The 20,137-nt window shown below is 41.8% G+C and overlaps 1 protein-coding gene across 1 annotated transcript in view; it reads right to left on the bottom strand.

The window, feature by feature from the left end:
• aspa (aspartoacylase) overlaps nt 1-838 on the bottom strand; it is a 35,840-nt gene extending 35,002 nt beyond the window's left edge. The window contains exon 1 of the mRNA XM_059655294.1: nt 384-838. Within this exon, the coding sequence (XP_059511277.1) occupies nt 384-622 (239 nt within the window). The 5' untranslated portion in view covers nt 623-838. The remainder of the gene's footprint in view (nt 1-383) is intronic.
• Between the last annotated feature and the right edge of the window lie 19,299 nt (nt 839-20,137).

Below are 20,137 nucleotides of genomic sequence, written 5' to 3'. Positions count from 1 at the left end.
GTGTTTGCTTCCAGCAAGTCCACGCGGCTGGTATTGAAGCACTATAATACACTGGCCATTCCACCCTTATCGTTACAAACACTGGATACGTCCATGTACTGTGAGGAATATTGAGGGGGGGGGGGCGGAATTCTGCAAGATAACAAATGTTTGGGGCTGATCTCAAGGCAGCCATACCACGTCAGTTCCGAACAGCTGGCTGCAATACCAGCTCGGTGACTTTACAATGCTGCACGGAGCCCTGGATAAGATTACTTGCTGGTAAACACATCCCTGGTGATCACGCCAGGGCAGCCACCTGTGAGCCGATCCTTCCAGCTCATTGCTAGGCTCCAGCCACAACTCTTGGATGCATTTGGATGCCAGGGCGATGCATTTCTTACCTGAGGTTTTCGGACGTGAAAGCTCGATTCAAATCACAGTCCACATAGCGAGTGCATCTCTGCACAGCGGCGGGATTGCTGAGATAGGGCTGTACCTCTAAGGAAGGGCGCTGGAGCTCCGATCTGTCCTTAAGCCAGTGCCTGACTAAAAATACTCCTGACAGCTCATTGCCATGAGTGCCTCCGAACACAGCGATCCTGCGGATTGCAGGCAGGCAGGCTACACCAGCGGAAGCCATATCCCGTGTCAAAGAGGCTCACACAAGCTCCTCACCAGTCGCTACACTTTTTTTGGTTTTAGAAAAAAACTTTGGACGGAAGTGAAACTTGGCTCGCTTTCGTGGCGGGGTGCTAACTTGCCAAAGATCGACCGCATCTCATTCCTGCAGAGGCAGCGAATCAGTGAGTCTGTTAACGTCAAGTCAGGAGTCAGGAAATTGTAACGCGTTCTGAACTGATCAAGCGACCTTATTAAATCTGGGCGTTTCTGGACACGCCTTGGTAATGAATATGGATAGATTAACGCCCTAATTATCAAAGCTGATACTCGGTTTGTATAGATTGACAGAAGTGTACCTTACAGTGAAAATATCTATGAATTTTTTCCTATGTTTATCCCTGTACTGTATGCCGGATATGGCAATGTATATTATGACTATTAGAATTGTATTAAGGCGCCTAAAGATTATAGACTCATAGAGCTGTGCAGCGTGGAAACAGACTCCCAGGTCCAACTTGGCCATGCTGACCAGATATCCTAAATTAATCTAGTCCCATTTGTCAGTATTTGGCCCATATTCCTCTAAACCCTTCCTATTCATATACTCATCCAGATACCTTTAAATATTGTAATTCTACTAATCTCCACCACTTCCTCTGGCAGCTCATTCCATGTGCACACCACCCTCAGTGTGCCCCTGAGGTCTCTTTTAAATGTTCTCCTCTCACCTTAACACTACTCCAGGGAAAACACCTTTGCTAGTCACGGTGCTCTGCATAATTTTATAAACTTGAGTAAGTTCACACCCCAGCCTCCGACGCTCCAGGGAAAATAGCCTCGGCCTATTCAGCCTGTCCCTATACCTCAAACCCTCCAACCCCAACAACATCCTTGTAAATCTTTTCAGAACCCTTTCAAGTTTCACAACATCTTGCCTATAACAGGAGACAAGAATTGAATACATTCCAGATGTGGCCTAACCAATATCCTGTTCAGCCACAACATGACCTCCAAGCTCCTATTCTCAATGCACTGACCAATTAGGGGATGTGCTTTCTTCACCATCCTGTTTACCTGCGACTACACTTTCAAGGAACTATGAACCTGCACTCCAAGGTCTCTTTCTTCAGCAACACTCCCCAGGACCTTACCATTAAATGTATTAGTCTTGCCCTGATTTGCAGTGAATATGAGGCAAGTTGAATTATGTGTGCACCTATTGCCTTGAAATTAATGGTTTGAATGACGGTGTAACCATAATGATCCTTCAAATTGCATCATCGCAGTTTGGTGAATTTTGCTTCAATGAATCGATGAATCGAAAATAAAAATCCAGTATCAATTTGTGAGTGATGACAAAATTACAAACAATAAAGTGCCATAATAATCTAAACTGTTCACCAAAGCCATTTAGGAAGAAAAATCTCAGTTGACATGATTCCAGATCTTCAACACTGTGGTTGATTTATAACTGCCCTCTGAATTGACCTGACAACCCATGACATCCAATGCCAAAAACAAAACTATAACCTTCATGCACAGGATGCAATTCAAGAAGGCAGCTCACCAATTTCCTACACTGCCTGTTGGAGAAGTCCAGAGGATTGGAAACTCCCAATGTGACACCCCCATTCAAAAAGGGAGGGAGGCAAAAAACAGGTAATTATAGGCTGATTGGTGTAACATCTATTGTTGGAAAAGTATTGAAGTCAATTATTCAGGAAGTAATAGCACAACATTTGGAAAATCATAATCTAATTAAATAGAGTTAGCATGGCTTCATGAAAGGAAAATTGTGTCTGAGTAATTTATTAGAGTTTTTCAAGGAATTCCCAACCACAGTGAACAAATGGGAAACCAGTACATGTATAGTGTTTGAACTGGCAGAAAGTGTTCAACAAGATACCCCACAAAACGTTAATTCATGGTTAAGACTCTCTGTGTTGGAGGTAATATTTTGGCATGGATAGAGAATTAACTAATGGGCAGGAAATAGCAAATTGGGATAAGGGGTTCTTTTTGAGGTTGGCAATCTGTAACCAGTGGGGTTTGACAGGGATAAATGCTGGGACCTTAAATATTTATAATATATACATAAATGACTTGGAGGAAGGAAGTGAATGTACTGCAGTCAAATTTGCACTCAACACAAAAATAAATGGAAACACAAGTTGCAAAGGGGATGCAAATAGATTACAGAAAGATAGTGATAGGTTAAGTAAATGGGCAAATAATTGGCAAAGGGAAAATGAGAGGTTGTTCATTTTGCAAGAGAGAACAAAGGAAATGAGTGTTATTTAGAGGAAGAAAAACTGCAGAAAGCTGCACCACAAAAGGACTTGGGGGTACATAGTGCAAAACACAGGAAGCTAGGACATAGGGGCAGTAGGTAATCAGGAAGGCAAATGGAATGTGTCAGGGGGTTAGAGTATAAGAGTATGGAAGTCTGACTGCAACTATACATGGTGCTAGTGAGACCACATCTGGAGTATTGTGACCAGTTTTGGTTCCATTATTTAAGGAAATATATCATTTCATAAGGGGCAGTTCAGAGAAGATTCACTAGGATGATCCTGATAATGAGGAATTGTTTATGAGGAAAGGCTAAACAGGTTGGGACTCCACTCATTGGAGTTTAGAAGAATGAGAGGTGACCCCATTGAAACATATAGGATTCTTAAGAGTTTTAAGTAAATGCTAAGATAGTATTTCACCTCATGGGAGAGTCTAGGGCCAGAGAACATAGCCTCAGAATAAAGGGACACCAATCTTAGACTGAGATGAGGAGAAATTTCTTGCCTCAGAATATTGAGAGCCTTTGGAACTCCTTGCCACAGAGAGCTGTGGAGGCAGAGTCCTAGTGTATATTTAAGGTTGAGGTAGATTCTTGATCAAATGGAGAATCACTGGGAAACTGGAAAGGAAAGTGGAAATGAGGAGTGTCGAATCAGTCATGATCCTATTGGATAGCGAAGGAGGCTTGAGTAGCTGAGTGGCTTTCTCATTGTTTCTTATGGTTTTATGTCTTAAATGTATCTAGGGGTCTGGCCTTGCCAGCATGTGCAATGAATGAAAAAGTTTCAAAGAAATTGACATGAACTATTGCACCATATTTACTTCCTTTGTATTGATGATGTTATAATCAGAACTGCAAGACTGATTTGTGTCTTCAGTGCCACATGGGAAGATCCTGCTTTATGGGAGGGGAAAGGAGGGGTGAGTGATAATGGGAACTGCAGATGCTGGAGAATCCAAGATAATAAAATGTGAGGCTGAATGAACACAGCAGGCCCAGCAGCATCTCAGGAGCACAAAAGCTGACGTTTCGGGCCTAGACCCGTCATCAGAGAGGGGGATGGGGTGAGGGTTCTGGAATAAATAGGGAGAGAGGGGGAGGCGGACCGAAGATGGAGAGAAAAGAAGATAGGTGGAGAGGAGAGTATAGGTGGGGAGGTAGGGAGGGGTTAGGTCAGTCCAGGGAAGACGGACAGGTCAAGGAGGTGGGATGAGGTTAGTAGGTAGGAGATGGAGGTGCGGCTTGGGGTGGGAGGAAGGGATGGGTGAGAGGAAGAACAGGTTAGGGAGGCAGAGACAGGTTGGACTGGTTTTGGGATGCAGTGGGTGGAGGGGACGAACTGGGCTGGTTTTGGGATATGTCATCTAAAGAATGGGAGGGGGAGTGGAAATGGTTAATGTCCATCATGGGCCTCCTGCAGTGCCACAATGATGCCACCCGAAGGTTGCAGGAACAGCAACTCATATTCCGCTTGGGAACCCTGCAGCCCAATGGTATCAATGTGGACTTCACCAGCTTCAAAATCTCCCCTTCCCCCACCGCATCCCAAAACCAGCCCAGTTCGTCCCCTCCCCCCACTGCACCACACAACCAGCCCAGCTCTTCCCCTCCACCCACTGAATCCCAAAACCAGTCCAACCTGTCTCTGCTTCCCTTCCTCTGTTCTTCCTCTCACCCATCCCTTCCTCCCACCCCAAGCCGCACCTCCATCTCCTACCTACTAACCTCATCCCACTTCCTTGACCTGTCCGTCTTCTCTGGACTGACCTATCCCCTCCCTACCTCTCCACCTATACTCTCCTCTCCACCTATCTTCTTTTCTCTCCATCTTCGGTCCGCCTCCCCCTCTCTCCCTATTTATTCCAGAACCCTCACCCCATCCCCCTCTCTGATGAAGGGTCTTGGCCCGAAACGTCAGCTTTTGTGCTCCTGAGATGCTGCTGGGCCTGCTGTGTTCATCCAGCCTCACATTTTATTATCTTAGGAAGGGAGAGTGACTCTGTTTTGGGGAAGGGTTATCAGTGGCTTTACTGAGTACAGTAGAAAGGATTTCTCTCAAGGTTGAGAAGCTTTCACTTCAGGAGTGCATCATTTTGAAATTCTCACTACAGGAATATCTCCTTCAACTCACCTTATTCGATATCACTGGTGTGTGAAATAAATTACACATCCAATATCAAAGTTTATTTGGCAAGCATTTTTTTTATCAATCATGTTGAATATGACTGTGTAATTTTTTTTCCCCACAGTGCCTTTAAACAAGCTAACATTAGCATTGATAGAAGTTGGAGGGTATCAAAGGAAAATTTTAAAGGTACTCATTTCTTCTCTATTGAGCACTCCTCTAATGTGGGGTATTTATTGGATGAAAATAAAGATTTTTCTTCGAGATACTTCCAGTGAATAAGAAGATGAAGGCTTGTTACATGTTGCAAGAACTAAATTTGGTTAGGATCATTCACAAATCTTTCAAGCATCGGCCTAATCATTATGTGTAATTCCAGGAGCATTGGAGGAAAACTGAGGCTATAATTACAGGAGTTGCGATCTTGAATTAATTTTTTTTAACTTCATGCGATAAGTTTTAATCAAAAAGAGTGACATATTGGTTTATCCATATCCAACAAACCACATGACCATCACATCCCCAAAATCTCTTGAACTCTTTTTCTTTCTTAGATCCACATAATTCATATCCCCAGGCAGCTCAGAAATCAGCTGCAAGTCTGCATTCCAACAGCTGGCTTGCTGCCCCATTGTTGACAAGCATAAACACATATCCATCAGTCACAAGAGTTGCAGATGGGGAGCACAGTAGTAAACTGCTTCATAACATGTTTATGCAATGAACACAATGATTTGCATAACTGAGAAGTGTTACAACACAGAAATTACAATAGTTGCTTTTGTCATTTGTGTTTTTCTTAATGAGCAAAGTTCATTAAATTTCGGGCCAACAAACATCTAAATGCTGGGCAAGCCTCTGTAGCTTTACTGACCTACTTCCCATTTGTTTTGTGTCACAACAACTTGCATATTTGTTCATTATTGTACAATGTAGTAGCGCAATATTTCTTCAGGTTAATGTTTCGTTTGGAATATACACACCTTACACACTATGAAAATATGGTACACTGAGTTGAGATAAAAGTATAAAATTGCAAACACTATCTTCAAAAGTGAATATTTAAGTAAAATCATAGGGTAGAATTTTGCCATTCAGTAGAAATTACTTTATCCATGCCTTTGGATTTTATTAAAGCCTTAAATTACTATATTCTTCCAATTCTACTTTCCTTCCCTAAAAAAATTGATGGCATAAGTTCCTGGTGTATAAATCAAAGCATCTACCTGTCACTGCAGCTCAGTAATCGTTTATCCCGACTGTCATCAAGTTGCTTTTTCACAACAATGTCCTTATATAGTCCATAAGCACCATCCTCCTCAACCCTTCAGCCACATAAGCCAATGTTGACCAACTACAAGCCTCACCACAGCATTATGCCTGCCCTCAGTCCAACTTTCACACTACTTTGGAGCTAACGTATTGACTTGTATACTTCTACCAGGTCCCTTTGTACGCAGGAAAACACACCCATTTCGTGCTTTGGCACACGATGAATCTCATGGGTCTCAGTTTGATTTCTTAGGATTTACTCACTTTGTGTTTTGAGGCAGGCAGCTTGTCACAGTGAGGAACACTGAACAGTGAGTAAACATGTAATTGTCTGGTCCCATGCTACATCAATGTCACAAAGTGAGGATGACACAAAGAATTTGCAGAGGGACAGGGTAAATCAGTAGGCAGGAATTTAGAGGATGAATTATAATGAGAGAGGTTTTTCACTTTGGCAGGAAAAATAGATAAGCAGAATATTATTTAAATTGAGAAAATCTATAGAAAGCCAGGCAACAGAGAGATTTCGGAGATTTTGACCTTGAATTTGAACAGTAACACCCAAATTCGGCAGATAAAATGGAAGGGAAATGGAATATTGACCTTTATTTCAAAGAGAATGGAGGAAAACATGGAGGTTTTGTCAAAACTAATCAGACACAGCTGGGGTACTATGTTTTGGACCCTTTATCTAAGGGAAGATATAATGGCTTCCTGCACTCTGAAAAACAAACATCCATTACTCCTCTCTGTTTCCTGTCAATCAACCAATTTTGAATCCATATTTCCACTGACGATTTTATTTCATAAGCTCTAATTTTCCTCACAAAACTGTTTGTGTGGTTCTTAACAGGTACATAAAAATGTGTACTGTTATAAATCATTTGAATGATCAGCTCTCAATAAATGCTGGTCGAGTGAGCGATGTCCGTAATCCCATGAATTAATTTTAAAAACAATTCCAGTTATGCTGTAAGGCACCTCGCACATAATGGAATGAGACTTGTTGTAAACTAAGCATAGACAAAGTGGTATGTTGATAGAGGCAGACAAAAGTAATACTTCCCAGTGGTAATCAAAAATCCTAATGATAAATTGTACATTAAACAATACAGCTCCAAACAATAATCTAGGATTAGCAACTCCAGATGGAAGTTGTCTATGGAGTTTGGGTTTGTTGAAATGGCTTGAAGCTGTCACCTGTCTTTCTCTTAACTTCTTTCTCTGTACTCATTGATACTCTAGTCTTATAACATATTTATTCCATTGGTACATTAGTACCAAAATATTTAGTTTTTTGGAATATGGGTCAAAACACAGGCATCCTGGACCAAATCAGTTTAGGAAACCTGGTCAGTTTGGATGAGTTGGGCTGAAGGGCCTGTTTCTGTGCTGCATGACTCTATGGCTTTATAAACCATGTGCCAGTCTTAATGACAATGGCAATTGTATAACGCAGTTTTATTGGCGTGACTTGCCCCTCCCTGAGCTGGTAAGAATAATGGAGTGAGTCAATCAGGTGAGAGTCCAAAAGGCAGGTGTGTGCCATTGAGATAAACTTTCACAATTAAGTCCTTCCTTCTTAGATCACTCTCTTAACGCCAGGTGGTGAGAAGTCTATATACACACATTTGTATCTCTGTCATTACAAAACTCACCGGAATAGGCTTCCACTTCCCAAATTACTTCTGCTCAGTCAATGCTTCAGAAGTTTAATGGAAGAACCCAAATGCATATCTGGTCACTTTACCCCTCTGCCTCCATTCTGGATGAGTACCCAGCTTTCACAATGCCTTGGCATGCATTGTCTTCACTTTCGCTGGAACTGCTACAATGGGTGTAGATTACTCCTTATGTCTAAGGCACAGCGTATTCAAAAAGAATGGGTACCCTATGAACACAGTCCGCCGATTCCTCAGCAATAAACCCAAACAAAGAGACAAAACGGGCTCAGAAACCGTAACCACTCTCCCCTACATCAAAGACATTTCCGAAATGACTGCCAGACTACTCGGACCTCTTGGCAGAAGGGTAGCCCACAAACTGACCAACACACTAAAACAGCAGCTAATGAACTTCATCTACAGAATACCTTGCAAGAACTGTGACAAACACTACATTGGACAAACTGGCAGAAAGCTAGCCACCAGAATACATGATCATCAACTAGCCACAAAACGACATGACCCACTATCACTTGTATCCTTACATACAGATGAGGAAGGACACCACTTTGATTGGGACAACATATCCATCCTAGGACAAGCCAAACAGAGACACGCACGATAATTCCTAGAAGCACGGCATTCCAACCGGAACTCCATCAACAAACACATTGATTTGGAGCCAATCTACCACCCGCTGAGAAGAACAGGAAATGACATCACCAACCCAAGGAAACCTAACCAGATAAATAGAAAGCGGGACATAACACCAGCGCTTCGTCGGAGGCTCACTGATGATGTTACCTGGAATGGTGACGAAACATCTAAAAATGAACCTTCCAGTTCAGTGAGCAAACTCACATCCAGAACCTCAACCTGAGCTACAAATCTTCTCAAAACTAGCTAAGGCACAACGTGTACCTGGAATATCTCTCCACCCAACTGTGCAATGACAATGCATCAGTGTTAGTTTCGTCGCTGGCATTTCAGCACACAGGCTCAGCCAGTGGTATTGGTTTTTCTGGTGGTCAGGCAGCAGTGCCAGGTTCTCAGATGGCATTTTAACATGGAAGGTAAGGCAGGTAGCTTGTGGCTGTAGGAAACAGTGAAGAGTCAATGTGGAAAGGTGTTTTGGGGGGCATGGTACATGTAACACTGTGGCATGGTGATGCATCAACATCAAAAGTGGTACATATTGCCAGCAGCTAATGCATAAAACACAGTCAGCACGTGTGCTTGAAAAGCATGGTGATGTGGGAAAGGGAAAGCGTGATAAGTGGGGCGAAGGTGAACTCCAGTCAGTTGGAGGATACTGCCGCAGTCAGTCCAGAGGCTGGGCCGTTGCTAGTCCAGGGGGTTAGCCATGGTCAGTTATGTGTGTGGTTCAATCTGCACCATTTCGTTCAGGGATTGGGTCATGGTCAGTCCTGGCAGTCAAGCTAAGTCAATCTGGCCTTGCTGGTCACTCAGGTGACACAATGACCCCAGGCTCTTCACAAGTCCAACATTAGTCAAAACTGTGACGTGAAGACACTGAAGATGGTCTCAAGTATAAATGGTGCAAAGCTTGGTCAAAAAGGAATACCTCAGCATTTGACCTGAGAAAATCAAGATCTCCATCTTACCTCAGATCACTTGAAGCATGACACTCAACTGGAAGAAAAAGTTCATCTAAATTAAACTAATACCTTAATATTAACCCAGAAACATATTTGTTTGAGGAATTTGATGTATGTATATACCAGTTTATTGTAATAAAAATGTTAGATTCTTCCATTTCACAACAACCACGTAAAGTTTCTTGTGTTATTGGAGATAATATAAGCATTGCTATATCAAGTAGAACTGCATTAATTGAAGCACACACATAAATCTACTACAGGATATTGGACAGACATCACAAATAAGAAATGGTGGAAGGATCAAAAGAGGTGGTGAAGTGGAGTTGAGTGCCATTAGTGTACCTGGAAATCCAAGGAATGCAAATGGCACATTTAATGAAATCTGTAAGTCTGATGCCTGTCCTTGAAAACCAGAGACACAAAATTGGTTAGCATGATCAGATCTGTTGAAGAGAAAAAAAAGTATAAATGATGGTATTGCAGCAATTTGACAAACAGGCACCATATTAAGCAAAACAAATAGCTTTCAGACTGTGTTTAGTCTGACTAAATACACCAACGTTGCAAAAACATCAAAGGAACCTCCATTGTTTGATAGCGAGTAAATGATGCACAATAAGTGACAAGGCTAGGTAACTCAATGGTATCTGATACGTAAGCCGTAAGTACAAAGTATATATTTGCTGAGTAGAGTGGTTAACTTCAAGTAAACAAATGCAGCATTCTTTGTGATCACAAAAAATAAGCTTCTGAATGCACTAGTGGTGTAGTTGTAGTATAACAGGACCGTAGTAGATGCACAAAGAGATGGGGAGAATTTGGCCAATTCTGGTTTCGCCACCTTTTTGCTACAGCAATCCAAAATAAGTATTATTGCCGCGCTCTTGTCCCATAGTTTAGCAACTTCATCTGTTTATTTGCTTATCAAATTTTTACACCAGAACACACAATGTGACCTGTCACAATCACTTCCTGTGACAAAGGATGTGCCAATAAATACAGATTATTATTGGGTTATATAATCCATACAGTGTCAGAGCAGGCCATTTGGCCCATCAAGTCCACAGTGAACCTCCGAAGACCATCCTGTGCAGACCCAATCTTTAGGTGAAGAACTTTTTCCCCATTGTTATGTCTTCAGTGACAATTTAAAATTGGTAGTTCCTTCTTATTGGCAGGCCTCATTGCCAGATTATTTTTCTGGTGTGTGTTACTGGTGAGCAAGGTTCTTTACAGGAAGTCAATATATCAACTCTTCGATGTAGCTCAAATTGCCTTTATTCTTTTTGTTTAAAATTACCTGATCCCAATCTGAAAAGAATCCTACACTAGCTTGATGTTTCATTTTCCCACTTATCTTTTTAATAATAAATTTATCCAATTTTATTTATGTGAATTTTGAATTCGAATTTGAGTCATTTATCATCACATCTCTTCAGAATAAAATACACTGAAATACACTGCCATACATAGGTGCCATTCTCATGAACTTAAAATAAAAAAATGAAAGATAACTTAACGAGAGTCCTACTTTTCCTTCCCTGCTGCTTCCAGTCCTGCTTCAGGCTTCACCAGCTCATGCCATTCTGCTGCCAGGGGCCCACTCCATGCAGGAGCGACAATCCCATTCCAGGCTTCACAGGCCGACTGACTCTAATAGTCGTACAGCCAGTCTGGAACACATCGAAGCTGCTTACCTACCGAAGAGATCTCTTTATCTGGTAAGTTTGGGCTAGAACGAAATAAAACTGAGAAATGAAGAAGGGGAAAACAGGTAAAAGAAACAGGGAAAAATGGATGAAGAGGACAAACCCAGGCACAGGAGCCCGGACGCGGCCTACTCTGCCATCGCCATCTTGAATCCAGAATATGTGCTACATTAGTCACTTTTTTAGCCATAGTAGGAATTGAGACTCAATTGAACTTGTACAGTATAATTTTATATAGTACTAATACAGATGACATAGATATACATCCATCCTATCAGTGTCTGGATTGATTCCTGGTCCCTGAGATAGAAAATTAAAGTTCAATTCAGTGCCTTAATTGGTGACTTGTATTGTTATTCTAATCATTACATGTGCTTTCTATCACATTCTTCTTTTCCGTGCACTGCTGTCTCACTGAGATCATAAAACTCTCAACAGAGAAGGACAATATTCAGCTTACTGTGCCTCTGTCAGTGCTGTGTTCAACATTGAAGTGATGTAAGTCAGTCTGTGTGGTTTTCCTATACTCTTCTTAAAAGATCTTTCTGGGGTATAAATCTGATGTCATGCTTGACTTCTGATTATTTGTTCCACATTATGTTATTACCCATGAGGAAAACCTTTTCTTGCCTACCGTTTTATAATACCAGCACTAAACAGTAGTGTATACTGTCTTCCTATCCATTCAGTAAACAGTGGAAAGAATCTTTCATTATTTAATCACCAAACCCGATCAAAATTTGAACACTTTGAGTCTTCCCTACTCCTGTGAATTTATTTCTAATTTTGAAATGTTCTATTTGTAGCTCTTGTGTGTGTTGGTAAAAGCAGAAACCCCTTAGTTTCTCCATTGTGCCTGGTTAAATATCCAACAATGGTTGGATTTTGCAGTTGTCCATGTCTGTGATCAGCTGTGAAACTGACAGCAACATCTGGCACTTCTGTGTAAACACAGAAATCCAAAAGCTACTGTCTGTGATTCCCTCCTCCTCCACAGTATGTGCTCCTGAAGATCCCACAGATCATCTTTAAAGATAATTTGAATGGGTGTGAACTTCCTCTTTTATAGTTTATAACAGTATTGCAGTGAAAAAACAACCTCTGAAAAGTTTATGTCTTGTGACTGAAGGATTGCTCAGTTTTTAATGGGCACGCTTTGGAACAAATTCTCTGCTCCTGAATTACATTTTCAAATTTGTGGAATTTCAAATTACTCATTTTGATAATCTGTCCAAAGATTTTAATTATAAGGCGTTTTTTAAAAAAGTTTGTTTGTGCCATTTCAGTGTACACCTTATTCCCAGGTGTATGTCACAGATTTTATTTTTCCTTGGAAAATTTCTGTATTCAGCGCATTTTACTGCCTTGTTTGCTGCCTGTGAGAATTCTTCATTGTGATTAGCTGTTGAGCCTGCTTTGTGATGTCATTGTTGTTGGATGCTTGGAGAACCTTTGAACTTGCCATCAGAATCAAAATAACTATGAGGTCATAGAATCCCTACAGTGCAGAAAGAGGCCATTTGGCTCAGTGAGTGAGTCTGCACCGACCCTCTGAAGAGCAAGAGATATACATGGATCTTTGTGGTCAGTTTTCTTGGTGGTCCATGGCAAATGTCATCTGTGATCTGCTGACTGCAACATCTGGGGCAAAATGGATATCGTCCAAGTCATATTGAATCTATATTACATAATTTTCATGGTTCTAAAATCCTTCTTGCAACAAGATGTGAAAAGTTGCACCCCAGTTTAGATTGCCTATTCAATATGTTATTTCAAATTGATTTCTGATTTCATACTTGGCAGTGCTAGTCTAGCTTTTGTTGACTTCCAATCTTGGTTTTAAAAATTGACATAGTTGTGTTCCTTGGTCCTCCATTTGTATGGTGGGTAGGATCTGTTCCCAAACCTCTGTCAATGGGAATCCTAAACTGGCTTGAAGGAGATGAATGGGAATCATGTGGTGGCTTTGAGGGGTTTTTATTGTCCTTCCAGTATGACCACCTGACACTACAATGGAAGCAGAAGCTGATCCCAACAGTTCCATGGCACTCTATATGTGATACTAATGCTTATTCCTAATGTAACCAACTGCCTAATTCATGTTTGTTGCACTGCACTCTATGGTTTATTTAATTACTTCTTACAGCCCTAACGCATACTTCTCTGCCATAAACCACACAGAAAAACACAAACATACCAACCTGAAACAACTCCACAGAGGCGGTACTCCATCACAAATTCAGCCTTTATTTCCATGCGCATAGTATTTGACACTGGTCTGGCTTCCTCAAAGCCAGCTCTCAGTGTGATCAGAACCTCTGACACCCTTGCTTATATCTGTCTGTCAGGGCTCCCCAATTGGATGAGGTCTCCAATTAGGGAACTCACATTCTATGAGGTCCATCTGGCTGACCTTGTGACAATCATGACACAACCCAACCTGTTTCCTTTTATGTTCCGAACTAATATATGCTAGAAACAGCAAATTAATGTTTCATATTGGATGGCGGTGTCCAGCGGAGTGGCCACATTTCGTGGCATAAAAGAATATAGCAAAGAAGGTAAAGTGAAGATGCAACAGAAGTGTTCAGAATCAGAAAGGGTTTTTATAATGTAAACATCATGGCAAGGGGGTCAGTAACTAGAGGACGTAGATATAAGGAAATTGGTGAAGAAACTAGAGGTAAGATGATACCTTATTTTACACAGCATGATATTACGAGCCAAAATGCACTATCTGAAAGAATTATGGGAGCAACTCAGTGACAACTCCCAGAGATTTGTGTAAATACTTGAAGGCTGCTGAGACTTCTTGGTGATGTTATTGTTGGAAGCCTGGAGAACTTTTTGAACATGGTATCAGTACCACAATAACCATGAAAGGTGAAATCCATGATAGAGAGAAAGGTTGATCTTTGTGGAACGTAATGGAAAGTGTCATTAGTTAGATGCTGATCGCAAAATGTGGAACAAAATCTTTATCCTCTTGATCATATTGAAACCGTTTTGTTGGTTCCAAAATCTTTTTTATAAGGTGCAGGAAATTGCACATGGTTCATGTCACTTATTCAATCAATGTCTTATTCAAAAGAATCCTTACTTTGAACTTGATGCCCCTAGTTTAATCCAGAAACCCCTTCGTTATATGTATAGCTTTTATTGGACTCTATGTTTTTTTTGTAGTGCTTTGGGAACAGGAGAGGCAATTGTGATTAATTAATTGGATAGCCCCTTCAAAGGGATGGTATTGGCCACAATGGTTCAACATCAAGCCATAATTTTGTTTTAACTTATTCTTGGGAGCATTGCTGTGAAGTTAGAATTTATTGCTGGTCCCTAATGGCCTCTGAAAAGGTAATGATGAATCTCTTCCTGAATGCTACAGTCCATGATAGACCACCAGTACAGTTAGGAGGGGAGTTCCTGAATTTTGTTTCAGTGACAGTGAAGGAATGGCACTGTAGTTCCAATTTAGGATGATGTTTGGCTTTGGTGGTGGTGGTGGGAGTGGTACGCATTCACTTGTCTTCTCATGCTTGTGCTGCCCTTGTCTTTCTAGGTGGTGGAAGCCATGGGTTTGGAAAGCTTTTGTGCTCCTGAGATGCTGCTTGGCCTGCTGTGTTCATCCAGCTCCACCCTTTATTATCATGGGTTTGGAAAGTGCTTTGATTGTAGGTTCATGCCAAAGATATGGAAGCATGTCTTTGTTTCAGAGCAATTAAGCTGGTATTGTGTGGGCCTAAGTAGAGTTTTGTAGAGTTGAAAAGATAAGCAGTGCGTTAGAATGGTACAATCCATGAAATTGTCCTGAACCATTTTGAAGCCCCATTGTGCATCTGATACTAGGTAAAATACTAGATAATTTCTGGCAAAACATGGGGTCCTTTGAATGGGTTTCCCGCAGGACATGCCAAAAAAATCATGTTTGATAAATGCCTGTGAAGAGGCATTGGTTGCAGTCTTTCCACTTGACTGAAGCAAGCATGTAGATTTGTGGAAAGTGTAAACAATGGAAAATGGAGAAAACAAATAAAAAGTAAAACTAAGTATATGCATTGATTGGTCTGCAGCTTTTGACTCTAGAGGCTGACAATCCAGTTAGTTGAAAGATTGTGTAAGATTTTTTGGTTGAGTCAGTTAAATTGGCAATTTGGCCAAGGATCAACGCAGATATCATTACATACAAACAACATCTGGATTACCCCCTTGCTTAACAGGCTTATCAATAAGCGATCAATTGTTTGCTGTTTAACTTGAACTATGTATTTGCCTTAAAAGCTTTGCAGTATTATATCTGTGGCATTTCTATCCAGATTATACTTTTCATTTTCGTAGGATCTTATGACGCTATTTTCACTTTCAGAAGAGAAAAGCAGTATTTTGTTTTAAACCTCCAAATGGCAGCTGTGTTGAAGGGATGATATTCAGTTGAGGGCTCTAGGATTATTTAAGGCTGGCAACAGGCACTGAGTAGAGTTAGGGATTACTCCTAAATGAGAAAATCCCCACCCCTACCCCCCCATTATCCCCCAGCCTATGTTAGTTAAAATCTCATGGGAGATTCCAGAGTACTAGTAGAATGTTGGAGTGCATTGGCTACATGGTCTCCCTAGCCACTATGATATTTAGAAAGACATAAAGGGGTAAGTGTGGAATGTCGTGAACAGGCAATGTGATAATTTCACACCTGCATTCAGGCTGCAAAAGAATTATTTTTTAAGGAGACCAACAGACTCCATGTATCACTCTGTTGAATATGTTTGAGTGATAATGGGAACTGCAGATGCTGGCGAATCCAAGATAACAAAGTGTGGAGCTGGATGAACACAGCAGGCCAAGCAGCATCTCAGGAGCACAAAAGCTGACGTTTCAGGCCTAGACCCTTCATCAGAGAGAGTTCTCTCTCTGATGAAGGGTCTAGGTCCAAAATGTCAGCTTTTGTGCTCCTGAGATGCTGCTTGGCCTGCTGCGTTCATCCAGCTCCACACTTTGTTATGTTGAATATGTTTGACTGGTTCATGTTGTTATAGAGTCATAGTCATACAGCGTGGAAACAGACACTTCGGTCCAACTAGTCCATGTTGATCATGTTCCCAAACCGAACTAGTCCCACCTGCCTGCTCCTGGTACATATCCTTCCAAAGCTTTCCTATTCATGTGCTTCTCCGAATGCCTTTTAAATGTTATAACTGTGCCTGCACTCATTACTTTTTCTGGCAGTTCCTTCCACGTAAGAGCCACTCTCTGTGTAAAAAAAGGTGTCCCTCATGATCTTTTTAAATCTTTTTCCTCTCACCTTCAAAATGTGCCCCCTAGTTAAGAATTCTCCCACTCTAGGGAAAAGATCATTGCTATTAAACTTATCTATGCCCCTCATTTTTTTATAAACCTCCAATAAGGTCAACCCTCAACACCGTTCTCACCCAGCCTATCCAATCTACTTGTATAATGGATGTGAGTTTGCTTGCTGAGCTTCGTCGGAGGCTCACTGATTTCGTTACCTAGAATGGTGATGAAACGTCTGAAAACTAACCTTCCAGCTCAGCGAGCAAACTCACATCTAGAACCTCAACCTGAGCTACAAATCTTCTCAAAACTTGCTATTTGTATAATTTAAAACTTTCATTCTCAGCAACATCCTGGTAAATCTTTTCTGAACTCTGTTGTTGAAGCTCTGTAAGGCTCTGGTCGGGCCACATTTGGAGTATTGTGCGCAGTTTTTGGTCCCATATCTCAGGAGAAATGTACTGGCCCTGGAGCACATTCACTAGAATGGACCCAGGAATGAAAAGATTAACATATGAGGTACGCTTGAGGATGCTGGGTTGATACTCAATGGAGTTTAGAAGGATGAGGGGGCATCTAATTGAAACTTACAAATACTGCATGGCTCAGACAGAGTGGATGTTGGGAAGATGTTTCCATTGGTAGGACAGAATAGGACCTGAGGGCACAGCCTTAGAGTAAAGGGAAGACCTTTAAGAATGGAAATAAAGAGGAACTTCTTCAGCCAGAGAGGGGTGAATCTATGAAATTCATTACCACAGAGGGCTGTGGAGGCCACGTCATTGAGTATATTTAAGACGGAGATAGATAGGTTCTTGAGGGTCAAGGGGATCAAGGATTATGGGGAGAAATCAGGGAGAATGGGGTTGAGAAACTTATCAGACATAATTGAATGGCAGAGCAGACTCAACGGACTGAATGGCCTAATTTCTGCTCCTCTGTCTATGGTCTTATATGAGTTGCTGTTTAATTGTCTCAGATTTCTACACCCATCCACAAAATGTTCAAATTAGCGTGCTATTAGATGTGTAGGCTCACCCCGATTCTACCATAGTTTTGCAGCTGGTAGCAATACTGTGTGTTTCTGATAGCACAGTAACAGTTGGAAGCTGTCAACATTTTTGTATAAAATAGAATACATGCAAAACATAACTTATTCAGTACAAGGGGTGATTGTTCACCCTTTCTCATCGCCACTATTCTTGTAGAGGTAGAGGTCTTATCATGTGTGTTGTTTGTAGTTGCCCTAATTTCTTTCCTATTTTATTTTTATGATCACCTTCCTTGGACCAAAGGATAAATGAGGCCCTTTATCAATAATTTTACAATGTTGCCATAACAACACAACCGCTTAAACATCCCTCACACCCCAACCCCGCCACAACCGCCCTAAGAGGATCCCCCTCGTTCTCACACACCCCCCAACAACCTCCGGATACAACGCATCATCCTCCGACACTTCCGCCATCTACAATCCGACCCCACCACCCAAGACATTTTTCCATCCCCACCCTTGTCTGCTTTCCGGAGAGACCACTCTCTCCGTCCAACCTCACCACACCCGGCACCTTCCCCTGCAACCGCAGGAAATGCTACACTTGCCCCCACACCCCCTCCCTCACCTCTATCCCAGGCCCCAAGATGACTTTCCATATTAAGCAGAGGTTCACCTGCACATCTGCCAATGTGGTATACTGCATCCATTGTACCAGGTGTGGCTTCCTCTACATTGGGGAAACCAAGCGGAGGCTTGGGGACCGCATTGCAGAACATCTCCGCTCAGTTCGCAATAAACAACTGCACCTCCCAGTCGCAAACCATTTCCACTCCCCCTCCCATTCTTTAGATGACATGTCCGTCATGGGCCTCCTGCAGTGCCACAATGATGCCACCCGAAGGTTGCAGGAACAGCAACTCATATTCCGCTTGGGAACCCTGCAGCCCAATGGTATCAATGTGGACTTCACCAGCTTCAAAATCTCCCCTTCCCCCACCGCATCCCAAAACCAGCCCAGTTCGTCCCCTCCCCTCACTGCACCACACAACCAGCCCAGCTCTTCCCCTCCACCCACTGCATCCCAAAACCAGTCCAACCTGTCTCTGCTTTCCTAACCTGTTCTTCGTCTCACCCATCTCTTCCTCCCACCCCAAGCCGCACCTCCATCTTCTGCCTACTAACCTCATCCCACCTCCTTGACCTGTCCGTCTTCCCTGGACTGACCTATCCCCTCCCCACCTCCCCACCTCTACTCTCCTCTCCACCTTTCTTCTTTTCTCTCCATCTTCGGTCTGCCTCCCCCTCTCTCCCTATTTATTCCAGAACCCTCACCCCATCCCCATCTCTGATGAAGGGTCTAGGCCTGAAACGTCAGCTTTTGTGCTTCTGAGATGCTGCTTGGTCTGCTGTGTTCATCCAGCTCCACACTTTGTTATCTTGAAGACAGACTGGATTGGTTCGGACTATATTCGTTGGAGTTTAGAAGCATTAGGAGGGATCTCATAAAAAACTTATACAATTCTAACAAGACTGGACAAGGTAAATGCAGGAAGGATGTTCCCAGTCATTGTGGAGTCCAGAACCAGGGGTCACAGTTTAAGGATATGGGGTGTGCCATTCAGGACTGAAATATGGAGAAATTTCTTCACTCAGAGACAGGTAAGCTTGTGGAATTCACTGCTACAGAAAGCAGTTGAGGCCAAAACATTTAATGTCTTCAAGGAGTTACGCATAGGTCTCAGGACTAAAGCATTCAAAGGGTTTGGGGTAAAGGCGGGAACAGGCTACTGAGTTGGATGATCAGTCATGATCATGTTGAATGGTGAAGGAGGCTTGAAGGGCTGAATGGCCCACTCCTGCTCCTACTTTCTATGTTGCTGTATTACTAATATATAATTATAGAACCCAGAGCCTTGCCATTTAACGCTATCTAAATTTTGTGAGACAACATTGAGTCCCTTGCTATTACTCACTTGAGGCTGACTTTTTATTAATATTAATCCCTCTTGAGTGCCTTTAGAATCAAAACTGTCAAGTTAATGTTAGAGATGCACTTATAATGGGATTCCTTAGGAAGTCATTTTGTTCTCCTTGGTATTAACGAGAATCTTAACATAATTTATTTTAATCTGCCTGCTAGTTCACTGAACAGATTGTTTCTGTCTTTTGCGTTGAAGCTAAAAGCATAAGAAGCTAAGCTTCAGATTTAGATTTAGACTTTATTGTCATGTGTACTCAAGTGCAAAGGCACAGGAGTACAGTGAAAAGTGTGCAATGTTGTCACACACAGTATAAGTACCTAGGTACAAATTCTTAAGAACAAAGTACAAAGAAATAAAGAACAAAAGTTAAACATTACAGACATTCTTAGTATAGTACAAGAAATGAAGAATTAAAGTTAAAAGTTAAAAATTACAGACCTTCTCAGTTATAAGTAGAAAAATAAAGAAATAAAGCTAAAAGATTAAACATTACAGTCTTTCTAAAATGCCTAGCCATGCTGAGACTGCACTTCTAAGGGCTTGATCTCTTTTTGGCACACTTCAAACTGGCCTTGCCATTT

This window comes from Stegostoma tigrinum, chromosome 27 (assembly GCF_030684315.1).
Source record: "Stegostoma tigrinum isolate sSteTig4 chromosome 27, sSteTig4.hap1, whole genome shotgun sequence".
In the NCBI taxonomy this organism is placed as follows: Eukaryota; Metazoa; Chordata; class Chondrichthyes; order Orectolobiformes; family Stegostomatidae; genus Stegostoma; species Stegostoma tigrinum.
Note: the sequence above shows the minus strand (reverse complement) of the source record. Positions and strands in the feature narration are given on the sequence as shown.